The following is a 14280-nucleotide window of genomic DNA, read 5'->3' as shown; positions in this document are numbered from 1 at the left end:
TTTTTTTGACGAAAATAAAGAAAAGTAAGAACAAAACAAAATTATAATTTTAATGATTACAATGATTGCAATGGTCATGATCATTTTCATTTTACCTACAATCACTATAAATAAAATGCAATGGAAAACAAAATCATAACCGTAATTTAAATTCTTCCTATCAGTATCAACACTTAATAGAAATTATATATAGTAGTATCCCTTATCTAAGTGACTAACTCAAATTAAATTATCATAAAAACATTGCCTTCATCTATGAAAAGACACCAAAACTCATCAACTAACATTTAGGGAAGTGTTCTATAGACAACATGAGAACAAGTCAGAACATTAAAAATGATAAACAAAAATTTATTAATTATTATTGTCCAGCTATGAAAGATAAAAAAAAATTGATAACGTGAGTATAATATGGCCATACAACAATTTAAAAAAAAAAACTGAATACAGTTGGACATTCTAATAAATAATATTATAATCATCATTTAAGAATATATGATATATATTTGGCTAATTTTTGAAAAATAATTACTTTTGAAAAAAAAAATGATAATAGACGAACAGTAAAAGAATATAGGATGTCATTATCTGAATGAGAATTATCTTTCTTTTTCAATATGATACGGGTATGCGAGGGGTTCAATTGTGTCCATATTTCATAGTTGTCCAATTTAGCCATTTTCTCATACTTAAAGGTTACGTTTGGATTTAACTGAAATTGTATTTATCATTAAAAATTATGTCAACTGCATCATATATAATATTATATTACAATATATATAAAAATTTAATAAAATTTATTTACGTGAATATTTAGTGGACAACTTATATTATTGACATGTAAGATAGTTTTAAATAATTTTTTCAATCAATTATTTAATTTTTAAAAATTTAAAAATTTATATTTATCAAAATCTTTCAAAGTATATAAAATTTATCCTAATTTAAATTTGAAAAGACATATCTCATATCTTACTCTTACTCATTTATATGAAATACAAATTTCAAATAAATTTTAAAGATTAAATCCTTAGATCTTAGTAATTATAAAAAAGCATACACTGTTTAAATTAATATTTATATATTTATATAAATTTAAAATAAATAAAGTTTATAATTGAATCACTGTTATTTAATAACTTTTTTGTCTTTAGTTTTCTATGATTTAAAATAAAAAGGAGATATTTTATCTTAATTTAAAATTACACATATTTCTATATTTTAAATTATACTAACCTCATTTATCTTAATTTAAAATTAAACTTGGATGAACTATATTTTTAAAACTTTAAAATTTTTTAAAATTAAATAATTATTAAATATATATTTATGATTTTTTTCTCACAATCGATATTTTATTTTATGATATTTGTCACAAAAATTTGGTCATGATAAAGTTTCAAAATCAAATATGAAAAAGTATTTCATGATATATCATATGTATAAATCTTAGTTTTCAGACTAAAATAATATATACTTTTAAGAGTGTATGTAATTATGAGCTAGAGATTAACTTTTTCATTTAGGTTTGTATGTAATTTTACTTTTCATAATGCTTATTTGGATTTTTTCATAATAATTTCTATATACACAATTTTTGTAATTTTTTACTGCAAATTATAGATGATTATGAATATTTTTATTTATCTACATATAATATAAAATTAATATAAATTAAAATTTTAAATTATAAAAAATATAATAAAAAATTTTGTGCATAGTACTATAAAAAAAAAACAACTAGTTTAATATATATTAGATAACAATTTACATAAACAAATTTATCATATAGGTGTTTATGTTGACAACTTTCTTAAATGACACATAAGATAATTTTTTAAAAGAATAAGATAGTTTCTTTTAATTACAAATTAGATAATTTTAAATTTATTTAAATATCAAAATTATTCAAATTATAATTAAAAATCAAATCAATTTAGAGATATGTTTTCTAAAATTAAAAAATATGAAATATGGATTTTATTTTTTAATAAATAATTTTAGTTGTTTTCTAAATAATCATATTTAAAAATTATTTAATTATCAAAATCTTTAAATATGTTTAAAAATTACAAAGCTTAAGTTTATCCAAATTTTTCAATAATCATTTTTATCTTGATTAAAAAAATTATCTTTTTAAAAAATTTACGTAAAATATTAAAAATTCAAGTAATTTTATGTAAGATTTTAAAAATTCAAAAAACTTTCATCTTAAATTTTTAAATAATAAGATTATCAAAACAATTATATCGATTTGAACTCTAATTATCAAATTTATATTTCAAATAAATGTAAAAAAATTAATATTATCTTTATTACTTATGATATCCATTTTAAATTTTAAAAAATTAATTTAAAAATGATCTATTTAATTCTAATTATCACTAAATTTTTTTTTATAAATTTAAAACTACAAATATAATGTGTTATACATAATTTTTTTTTCATAGCTTTTTTCTAAGGTATATTTTATTGTTATTACAATTTTTTTTCTAATGAAAATAATTTTTTCAAGATATATTTTATTGTTATTACAAATGTAACTTTTTTTCAAGATATATTTTATTGTTATTACAGTTTCATTCATATGAAAAATAATTTTTTATTTTATTTTTATTTTTTCACATATTTTTCATATTTTGCATAATAATTTAGTTAAAATTACTAAAATAAAAAGTATGTTAATACTTCTTTTATTGTTTAATTTATCATTCAATAATATATATTTTTATTTTTTTAAGAAAGTCATAATTTATTTTTATTTGATATAACTTTAGAGGTGTATAAATATTATTGTAAACAAAAATATCCAAAAAAAGACCATTTTTTACTGTTCACAAAAAGTTTATTTTTTAATGACAAGTTAATATATACAAAATTTAGATATATTATGAGTTTTAAATATTTAAATATAATTTTGAAAAGAAACTAAGTTTAATATATATATTCATATTAAATAAATAAAATTATTTTGTATATGATACGGATTATGATCTAATTATACAATATAAAAAAATACATTTTAATTACATGGATGGTACGGTAAAAATGAATTTTCACTGTGCTGCAGGTATAAAATTTGACTGACCCTTTAAGCTTCAATGAAAAACCTCACCTCCACCGGACTCTATCTTTTCAAATAAGAAAATTTTTTTTTTACCTTTTTATTTTTAAAATTTTTTTGAATAAATAATTATCATTTTAATAAAAAGTAATTATTATCTTCAAGATTGTTATCAATTTATGTAAATATATTATTATTAATATTTTAAAAATCATTTTTATATATTATTATCAAATTTATTAATTTTTAAATATTTATTAACAAAATTACTATTGGAAATAAAAATAATTTTATTAATATTTAATTATTTATTAATTTTTTAAATGTAAAATAATTTTAAAATATTATTTTATATAAATTTTAATCTAATATCTTTAATGATCTATTGAATTAATTACAATTTTAGGATTTAAATTTTGGTAAAATATATAAATTGATATCTAAAAAAATAAAATGTATAATTTACACCATAAATTTTCAATATGTACAATTTACACTTCAAACTTTCAAATTATATATTATATTAACCCAAACCCTAAACTTTCAATAATGTAATATTTACACACCTGTTTGTACATACCTATTTTTTTAATACGTAAAATATTATGTTTTTTCAAAATGAATGTAATATCTGTCATGAACAACAAAAACAAAAAAGAATTGAAATGAGTTGAAAACTTTATAGTACAAATCAATAAATTTATTATTAGATTTTTTAATACATTTCGAATTTATAAATTTAATCTTTTGATTGATAGATTATATAAAAAGACATTGTAAATTAATGAATATATTCATCAATAAATCATAAAAATTTAAATAAAATAATAAAAAATTTTAAATTCGAAGAATTTTTTTTTAGAGAAGTAATGTGAAAATTGAATAATTGAAAATGGATTTTTTTTTTTTTTTTAAGGTTTGCTTATAAAGGCTTTTGGAAAATTAACAACATTATATAGATTTACAAAAAAATAAATAGATAAGGAAAATGAAGAGATTTCATCATTTTTTGATTTAATGAATTAAACTTTTTATTTTCTATTCATGAATAGAGTAATTGTGATAATGAGGTGAAGAAATTGATAATTACTAAAATTAAATACTTGTTGATTTAAACATTCTTTTGATAATTATAAAATTTTAATTTGTAAGTTGAAAGTGAAATTAATTTATAAAGTCATACAATAAAAAAAATAAAAAAATAAAAAAATAATTTATTTATGAAGTTGACACATGACAACTTTGAAGAAAATTGTAAGTTTAAATAGAATTAGATTAGATAATAAAATAATGACATTAGATTAATTAAATTTTAAATAATTAAATTTGAGATAAACCGACTAAAAACACAGAGCCAGTCGCAGCATTTGCTATGTTGTAAATTGCTTTCCATTGGAGTTCGGGTGAGCAAGATTTTTTTTAATAAATAAAGGTGTGCTACCACGTGTCAGCAAATTATCCATATTTAATATTAAAAAGTGTAAATGGATGGATATTTGGGAGGCAAAGCGGGCATTTGCGTTTAGATTTGAGCGTGTGGGAGAGACAGAGTGGGCATGGCAGTAGCAGCAGCAGCAGTAGTCGGCTACTGCAAGCCTTCGCCATTTGTTGGCCAATTTCCTTCCAGCTATGTGAGCTTCTTTACTTTTTATTTTTTTAAATTGGAGTGGTTTTTCGCCTTCTTCCGATATATGTGATGTTATTACAACTGATAATCAAATTGTTGGTTTGAATCTGTGTTTATTCAATTCTTTGATAAGTCAAATAAGCGGTGTTACCTATCAATTAAATTTGATGATAATTTGTTCCTTTTTTTTTTTTTTTTAAAGAAGAATTTGGATAGATTATGGTGTCCAATTTCGTTCATTAACTGTTTCTTACCAGCTAAGGTTTGACGAACTGTAGTTTCCAGGAAAAATGTTAACTGTAGGCTATTGCCTGGTAATAAGGGTTTTGTTGATGCCTGGTTCACTACAAAAGCTCTATTGCCAACCATGCTCTCATACTCTCAGGCATTTCCGGCAGTGCAAGATCTTGAAAAGTTCTTGGTCTCTAGTATTCTAGGGCATTGTCAAGCAATGTTTTTCAGTTTCCATGGTCTGAAAGAATTGTTTTTCTTTAAAAAAATTTTCAAGGGTCAAATGAAGAGGCCCACAATCCTTCAAGAGCTTGCACTTTGGCCACATCTTTTTGGTTAAGAATATGGTTATTCCAACCGATTAGAACATTTCCAAGTTCATTTTGATCCCACCATTTCCTTATTTCTTGCTGTGGTACATTGTGTCCGCTGATGAATTAATTGATGATGAGAATGTCCATTTTTTTTGAAATTGTAGGGGAAGTCAGTATCTTCACAAAGCAGCAAAACCGTGATGGAGGCGTCTAGAATCACTGCACTATTTTGGGGATCTAAGAAGCCTGTGAAGTCTCAACCTTTGGATTCTTCATTGGGAGATTTCACTTTGACAGGGTCAGGAACAGAGGTGTTTTCATCTGATGATTCTGTAAAACTAAATATGTTGGAATTTTCTTTTCCTGGCTGTATTAAGTGGCTGGTACTAATGTCACGTTATGGTTTCTAACTTCAGGAAGTTATGGAGAACCAGGCAATAGGCAAGAAGGTATCGGTCTTGGTTATTTCTTCAATCATGGAGGTTTCACCACATGAATGGAATGCATGCACTCTGGACGCTACAGGTCCTGAAAAGTTTAATCCATTTCTTACTCATGGTTTCCTTTCAAGCTTGGAAGAAACCGGTTGTGCAGTGAAGGTTAAGGATCTTAGCTAAGTACATGCTTAATAAGTTCTTTGTCAAATTTTACTATAGTCCCTTTTGATCATCATATGGAATGCAGTTCTTGTCCTTTATTTTAATTTAGGCTCACTAATTTTTTTCTTCATTTCCAATACTGCAAATGCGATTCCAAATTAGGTTAGTGTGTGACCTTTCTACATTGCACCCTGTTTGTTGTATGGCATCAATATAATGTAGTTGAGCAATTTCAAGTTGAATTGGTTATTTACTGTGAAAGAAAATAAATTTCATTGTTTATGACTAAATAAATAATTTAAGTAAGGACAAAAATTCTGCATCTTTATCTATCTATGAAAACAGTTGAGAAAGTTCCTATCTGCTAGCATCCTGTTCATATTAGAATTATAAGTTACGGCGCATTTGCACATGCATTTAGCCCATCCCCCTCTCCCCCATTCCACCACGCAAATGTTTAACAACTCTGTAAAGTATGCTGCTGTTCTTCCAGCCATTCATTTTAAAGTGCTGGTACATGCATTTTTAAACTGGGGATGTACTAACATGTGCTATATCTGGCCTTCCGTAATGTTTGCCCGTTCATCCAGCATTATAACTGTCACAAAGATATTTTTTATATGTGCGAAATATGCAGCTCGACTTTGTCACTTTAGATAACTACAACAACAACAACAACAACAACAACAACAAACTAAGTCTTATATCCCATAACTTTGGGATTGGCTATGGGAAAGGCCAAAAGGAATCATGTTATGACATAGTTTTGAATTTTCTTGCGCCGCTCATTTCTATCAATAACAACCTTTTTATCTACTTCCTTAACCTTTAGTTAGATAATTGATGCACATAAATTTAAAATTCCATATTGTTTAAAGTTTTTTGTTTAAAAATCAATTTTCAGGAAACAGGATGGATGCCAAGCCACATTGTTGCTAAGGATGAATCTAAAAATATTTTAGGTGTTGTTCCACTCTATCTTAAAAGGTTTAGCATCCTTTACGCTATCCTCATTGAATATCCTCGTGCAGTTTCTTTACTATGTTTCTCAAAATCTATTGTTTACCCACTTTGTTGGTTGGCTATTTTCTCATCTCTTTTAATTTGGGTTTGCAGCCACTCCTCTGGTGAATTTGTTTTTGATCATTCTTGGGCAGATGCCTACCATAGTTTTGGCTCAAGATATTACCCAAAGTTCCAGTGTTGTGTGCCTTTCACTCCTGTGACTGGTCCTAGGATTATAATACGCAATACTTCATTTAGAGATCAAGTTTTTGACATTATAGTCTCTGCTCTGAAGGATCTGACTGCCAAGGTAGTGTGTGAATCAAATCATTGTTATGTTGAGTGCGTAATCTTATCACAGGTTTTCATGCCAACTGTATCCAATAATTTTTCTCTCATAAAACATATCTTGTTGTTTCTCATATGCAAGACAGACATCAAGGATATATTCAGGATAAGCTCGAGTCCTTTTTTCTTGTTTTTCTGCGTTTTTTTTTTTTTTTTGGGGGGGGGGGGGGGGGTGGGTGGGTGGGTTTGGGATGGGGATGGGGATGGAGTGGGGGAGAAGGCATGTGGAGGTAGATTACATGGTATATTTATATATTTTCAGTTCTGGGTCAACTATATTCATATTTATACTAGAATCATTATCCAGTTTGTAGTAAAAAAATTCAGACTTTCAATGTATTTGCAAATCATGAATTTTGCATTGGCTAACATTTCGTAAAATGTGTACTTAGATACAACTTTTAGACAAACATGCAAGAGAAATCATTCTGGAGTTCTAGAGGGGATGGTTGGGTAAAACATAGCCTCATTAATGTGCTAGGCATCAATCTAACCATTATAGTTCTAAGAAACATCATCATTTTCATTATGCTATTCCAAATCGTAGAAATGGTTAGGAGATATTATCAGTTTGCTGAAGCTTCCAGGTTGCCTGAAATAAGGAAAAACTATCTTACAGTTGCAAAGAACTGAAAGAGCCAATGCATATCAGGACACCAGCTTCAGTTGGCAGATGCCTTTTGCCCTGACCCATCAACAGGAAATAAGGATAGAGGAACAATATTTGAAACAAGCAATTAAATTCTATTAATGAGTGGGGCATAAGGGAAGAATTATGGGAGGAACAGATCTGCATGAAGAAGACAACCAACATTGTCGAAAGCAATGGAGAGCACCATGACAATTGTTTATGGCACGGTTTGGTTAAAATTAAAACATATCTCAATAACTGGCCTCAAAGTCTAACTCTTTTGTTTCTGTACTTTATGGCAATATAAGCTACTAGTTGACTTTTGTTCTCTGAGTTAAAATTTTCTTGCAACCCTGGAATAAAGGTCTTGTTTTTAACTTCCATTATGCTGCGCCCTCAATCTAATTTAATTTCTTTCAACAGTCTCAAGTTTCTTCTCTGCACATTACCTTTCCATCTGAAAATGAATGGCATAAATTGAAGGATAAAGGATTTCTGCAGAGGATTGGAATGCAGTACCACTGGAATAATCGCAACTATAAAAGGTAAGTGCTGACTGAACTATTTACTTGGTTATGTTAAAATGTCCTTCTATAGTTTAGTACACTGCTCTAATCTATATCAATTCGTTTGTTCTATATTTGACTTAATGCTGAAATCTTGGCATCAATCCCACTGGTGTATTTGGCTGATTTAGATTTTTGCTTAAAGATTATAAAATATTGATCAAAGAAAGAAATGAAAGTAATTAAATCTTTAATTCTCCATTTTTCCAAAGAGATAGTCCAAATATAAAGCCTAATAACACACCAAAAAGCATAAAGTGTAATAAAAATTAGAACTTGATACTCCATCTTAGAAATGAAAGTAATTAAACTAATATAGAACAATGCAAAATATTTTAGAAAAAGCTGCATGAAAGAAGGTGCAAGAAATAAAGATCATTAATGGAGGAAATTCTATGATATGGTATTTGTCATATTTGTTTGGTATGTAGAGTAGAAGTTTGTTTTTGTTACATTAATACCTAATGTTTTGTGTTTTAATTCACAGAACTATTTCTTCTGTTTCATATTAATGTAAAAATATCAAAATACTGTAAATTTGTCTTTGTGTCTCAGTTTTGATGAGTTCCTGATGGACATGAAGCATGGTAAAAGGAAAAATATTCGTCAAGAGCGCAAAAAGGTCTATATCTTTTTCAAATAGTTCAATTTAATAACTATGTACTTAAATCTGTAGTGACAAAATTTGATGTCTTGCATGAAATCTTCTTCAGAGAAATCACTAAGACTTAAAAGGATTCACATTATCTTTGTTGTCTTTAAATAGTATATATTTACATAGTTAGAATATTTATCAAGCTAAAAATGCATAAAATCAATACCATGCATATGGTAGTGCTGATAATGATGATCATATTCATGCCTTGTGCTCTCTTTATTGCTTGAATGACTACCCTCTTGTGTTATGAATTTTAGTCTGTAGCCGTAACTGTGTTAGCTGTTATGTCAATTGAATTTTGGGGTACATAAAACATCACATAAACCACTTCTAAAGCTCTTGATGACTTTATATTTTTATAAGGTGTGGATATTACCTAGAAAACTTGACAATGATTTTTGCATTTTTAGAAATGTATTAGTTCTAATCAGTAAAACTCTTAAAATAAAATATTCCAGTTTTAATGTCATAGAATGATTTTAAAATTCTAGGTGCATTTATTTGCCTCTAATAAAGAGGTCTCTATCTATGTCAGAAACATATAGTAACATGCTTAGATAGTTGCTGTCCTGCTTGCTAGTTTGCTTTAATCTGAATGAACTTTTCTATTTGCAGATTTGTGCACAGAACTTGACTATGAAACGGCTTAGAGGTTATGAAATAAAGGTAGTTAGTATTATTTCAACCGATCAATATTTCCAAACATATTTGCTGATATTTAACTATTTCTTCAATTATGCATGGGATATATCCTCGAGCATGTATAGTTTTACTGAGCCTTCCTTGTGGATCAACGTTCAATGACAAATGCTGCTTACATTACAAAAGAAACTGGCAGTTATACTTTTAAATTTGCATTTTGGTTAAGACAGTAGGTTATCTGCATCGATATGTCAATGTATATGTTGAATATCGTTGAAAGAAAGTAGAATTTTGTATTTTCATGCAAACCATCTAGTTTAAATTGTTGTATGCACATATGCTATGCAAATGAGCATGCGCCTTTGTATTGACATATGTGTTAGTACATAGGCTTCCATTAATGGGGTTTTGTTTTGTGTTTTACCCTTTCAAGCTGTATAAGTTTGAAGGTAATCCAAGTAATGATTAATTTGTTCTTTTTTAAGCTGACTATATTGAATAAACTGCTTTCTGCAACATAATGGGACTTAAAATTTTTCACTACTTTCACTGCAATTATGCAGCAAGAAACAGTTGCAATTATTACCTTTACTTTTTATGGCTGTCTTAGCAGGCCAATCACTGGGATTCCTTCTACAAGTTCTACAGGAATACTACTGATAATAAGTTGATCCTTATCTTGAAACCTCCTTTTGGCTTTTTACAGAAATTTAAGTAACTGTAGACAATTTTGATGAACATATAGTAGATTTCATAATGTTAGCCTTTTTTATAAGACGCCTGAAGTGTATGATCAATTTTTATAGGTGGGGCAGTCCTTACCTAACAAGAGATTTCTTTCATGAGATGGGATCAAAGATGGGAGATCAGGTGTTACTTGTAGTTGCTGAAGAAGGGGATGAACTTGTTGCAGGAGCTCTAAATCTCATTGGAGGAGATACTTTATTTGGACGCATATGGGGATGTCACCCTCAAGTCTATTATCCGTGCTTGCACTTTGAAGCCTGTTATTATCAGGTTCAGATCTACAAAACAATTGAAAAAGTTATGAAAAAAGGTTCTTTTATCAGGATCCAATTATGTAGAATATGAACTTCAATTTCAGAACTAATTCATGAATAATCTTTATGGATGTTATACTTGAGCATGTAAGTGAGTAAAGCTAGTGATGTAGAACAAGGTTGGAAAATAGATAGTAAAAAAAATTTGAGGTAAAGTCTGAAATAGTTTTAAGAAATTAGTGAAAACTAAGGAAACTAGGCAAGAAGCAGAAGAATCAAGGAGAGACAATTGCAAAGTACCAATATAGGAATAAAATCTCAATAATTCATTAACAAATCTAGAGTAACAAATCTAGGTATGTCTGATAAACCATTGAAAATTAGTTTAATTTTTTCAATATGTTTGATGATATTGGCCAAAAAAAATGTGTTCGAAAATACATTTTTACAATCCACTTAGTGGAAGATTTATGATGAAAAGGTGTTGAAAATCTTAAGTAGCTAAAATGTACTTAATGTATTCTGTCAAAGTTATTTAAGGCAAATTTGTTTTTCAGTTACATTAATCTTATACTTTTTCCTTTTCATCATTTAGTTTTTCTTTTTAACTTTTATCAATTCTAAATTCTTTATAAAATTATCTCTCTTTTTAAAAAATTCAATAAAAAATCTGTTGAACATTTAATTTTCAATAGCATGCTAATTAGTTTTTATATTATTAATTTAGTATTTAGATTTTAATGTTGGATTTTTTTCAGTTTATCAAATTGTACCTTAATATCTTGTAACTACAACTTACTTGAAGCTTAAATAACATATGTATTTATAATTAAACTCTAAACCGTAGCAAAACCCCTAAATATCAAATATAACTAAAAGCCCTAATACTTGGAAATTAAGTAGAATAATAATTAATACAAAATAAGTTAAATAGTATAAAATAGCCTAATTACAAGCTTTGGCATTGCATGTTGATACGATGCGATACTAAATCGATTAAAAGAAAATTTCTTTATATTATTATCAAGGTTGAAAATTAAAATTGATTTAATAAAAAATTGAGACATTATTAAAGCTAGATTATGAATATTATGATTTAGTAATATGATGTTCAATTGATTTAATAAAAAAATGAGAGTATGTCATTTAGAGTCTTAGTTTGTGAAAATTGAAATTTAGAAATTCTTTTAACAAATTTATGGTGTTCAATTATTTTTTATTTGTATTAGTGGCCTTAACATTGGCTTTAAGATGCAAAGAACAAACTAGATTATTTTAGATTCAATCCTTCTATTGTAATGGAATAATTATCATACTCTAAGGTGATAAATTTGACTAAATTCATAAATTTGAAAATCACAATCTGAATTTTATGCTCTCCATACAAATATAATCTTAAAATCAACTCTTTGAACTCTATTAAATAAATGTATTTCACTCATGATTATCATACAAATGGTAGAGCACATTTAACACATTTTTCTTTTAATAGTTAAAACAATATTAGTAGAAGATGAAAGATATTATGAAATAAATTTACAAAATACATGCATATTATTTGTTGAATTGGAATTTGCTAGTTAATTGTTAAGAAAGAGAATATGAAAAACAATAGAAAGATAGAATAGAAATAGGCCTAGACTGCACTTGCCTAGCACAGGAAATGAGCTTGAAACTTGAATGAAGGTGCTTTAAGTGAGTGGGATCATAATGGAGAAAGCACTATTGTGGTAAAAGTGTATTTGACTACATATGCATTACTACAACAATAGTGTCATAGACCCAACTTGAGTTATATGCTATAATATGTTGAATTTAGTTATCCATAAAAATGAAAGTATATTGCAAAGTTTGGTTCTTTTAAACTGTTTTTGTAATAGTGCATTTGTGTTACCATAATAGTGCATTCTTCATTCTGCTCTCACTTTCCCAACCAAGCACCTTCTTTCTCACTTCAAGCATGTCTCCATACATATTGCCACAAATTTTTTAGTGTAATATTAGGCAATTGTAGCTATGGCTTTCACCTTTCTTGTTCCTTTTTTACCGCTTCTCGTCTATTCTATCCCTTAACCATTAACTTTCAATTCAACATATAATAATATGTAGTGTATTTTTTATGTTTATTTCTCAATAATGTTGCGTTAGAATATGCACCAAAGCTTGTATAAATATAAAGGAGTTGATGTCATGAATGGTTTTTAAACTATAGTGAAATGTTCAATGTGGTGTCTAAGCTTTAAAATTTTCTAAGTTAATACCTAAATTATGAATCTATTAACTAATGTGGTACTTACCTCTAATGCGGCTAGTTTCAAATGATGACATGTGACAGGCAAACAATCCTCTAAGTGCCATTTTATGACCACAGATAGGTAGTATTAGCCACTATATGTTCTGGCAACTGCAATTTCCTTAATATCATGATAGAAGTTTTCATACTAAATTGAATGAACTAAGCCTTAGTAATCAAGCTTTTTCTGCACATGAAGCCTTTTTTATCCATTCTTCCTGATTTTGATGGGAATTCATTAGGATATAAAAGATGATGAGGCATAATTATGATTTTGCATTGTTTTCCTTTGGTAGGCAATTGAAGCGGCTATTGAAATGAATCTAAGCACAGTAGAGGCGGGAGCTCAGGGTGAGCATAAGATTCCACGAGGTTATTTGCCTGTGACAACTTATAGCTGTCATTACTTTATGGATGAAGGTTTCAGGAAGGCCATAGAGGAATTTCTGGTGAGAGAATCGAATCAGGTATGTCAAAGCACAATGGTACCTACAGTGAAGATAATTCGTAGCGTGTTGCATATAATAATATATTTCAAAATCAAACGGTAATGCACTCCTTCCAAGGCATTGTGATTTCCACTTTAAAAGGAAAATGCTTTATGTTGAAGAAAGCGAGGTTTCCAATCTCTTTCATGGTTAGTTTATACTCGTACTTAATGATAAGGATGATATTATAGATGACAGTCAGTGAGTTACATAAAATCCAAGCGTTCTCTACAATTGTCTTTGATCTTTGTTTCTTGGATAAGTCTATCTTCTATCTGTCTCATGTATTCTTCGATAGCTTCAAATGTTACCTTTGTATAGAAATAACATCCATGTGATTTATTCATACTAGTGTTTTTCATAGTTCAAAAGAATAATCTTGTGCAATGCATCCACCACTCTCTCTCTGAAACGTCATTTCAAAAATAGCCAATTTGTTGGCATTTACTCGTGGAAGCACTGGCTACGGATTTTTTTCTTGTTTTTACAGTTAGTTGTAACATAATGTCTGTTAAATTGAAGTCTTCATTTGCAGGTTAGGCTTGTTACGAAACTGTTACATGAATCTGGTCCCTTTAAGGAGGTTATACACTAAAGGAGGTGCTGTGTTTTTTTGAAGAGGAAGCATCGAATGCATTGGCATGGACTGTAATTTATTTGTGAAATGCCTTTTTGTGCGTTTACATATTGTAAGTTGAACCATGTAATCACTGGAAACTTGGAAGCCTTTGTACATAATCACAGCAGCAGCAGCAGCAGCAGCATTATATCAGAAATGGAGAAAAGTTGAAAAGAGGTTGCAATTTTAATTTT

At 27.8% G+C, this 14280-nt stretch overlaps 1 protein-coding gene across 7 annotated transcripts; it reads left to right on the top strand.

Moving 5' to 3' along the window:
• Positions 1 to 4443: 4443 nt before the first annotated feature.
• LOC111275338 (acyl-CoA) lies at positions 4444 to 14276 on the top strand. Of its 7 annotated transcripts, none has more exons than XM_022860636.2 (12): positions 4444 to 4695; positions 5401 to 5534; positions 5653 to 5835; positions 6740 to 6822; positions 6952 to 7150; positions 8243 to 8364; positions 8941 to 9007; positions 9659 to 9709; positions 10299 to 10351; positions 10492 to 10702; positions 13276 to 13446; positions 14003 to 14276. In XM_022860636.2, the coding sequence occupies exons 3-12, from the start codon at positions 5659 to 5661 to the stop codon at positions 14060 to 14062; spliced, it is 1194 nt and encodes a 397-aa protein (XP_022716371.1). In that variant the 5' UTR covers positions 4444 to 4695; positions 5401 to 5534; positions 5653 to 5658; the 3' UTR covers positions 14063 to 14276. The 7 variants fall into 7 exon arrangements, with proteins under 7 accessions (XP_022716371.1, XP_089611582.1, XP_089611579.1 ...); XM_089755453.1 differs by having other exon boundaries at positions 4494 to 4695; positions 5401 to 5547; positions 9659 to 9712; positions 10296 to 10351; XM_089755454.1 differs by having other exon boundaries at positions 4495 to 4695; positions 5401 to 5547; positions 10296 to 10351.
• Positions 14277 to 14280: the final 4 nt, after the last annotated feature.

This window comes from Durio zibethinus, chromosome 26 (genome assembly GCF_047325235.1).
Source record: "Durio zibethinus cultivar Kanyao isolate XHJ-2024 chromosome 26, ASM4732523v1, whole genome shotgun sequence".
Taxonomy (NCBI): Eukaryota; Viridiplantae; Streptophyta; class Magnoliopsida; order Malvales; family Malvaceae; genus Durio; species Durio zibethinus.
This window is presented reverse-complemented; position numbering and strand designations above follow the sequence as displayed.

What these genes read in the sequence shown, in the direction of transcription:
- LOC111275338 (XM_089755453.1), top strand. Translation starts at nt 4,621, where the DNA reads ATGGCAGTAGCAGCAGCAGCAGTAGTCGGCTACTGCAAGCCTTCGCCA. An exon ending in AAACCGGTTGTGCAGTGAAG is followed by an intron (nt 5,836 to 6,739) that starts GTTAAGGATCTT and finishes ATCAATTTTCAG; the next exon opens with GAAACAGGATGGATGCCAAG. An exon ending in TGAAGGATCTGACTGCCAAG is followed by an intron (nt 7,151 to 8,242) that starts GTAGTGTGTGAA and finishes TTCTTTCAACAG; the next exon opens with TCTCAAGTTTCTTCTCTGCA.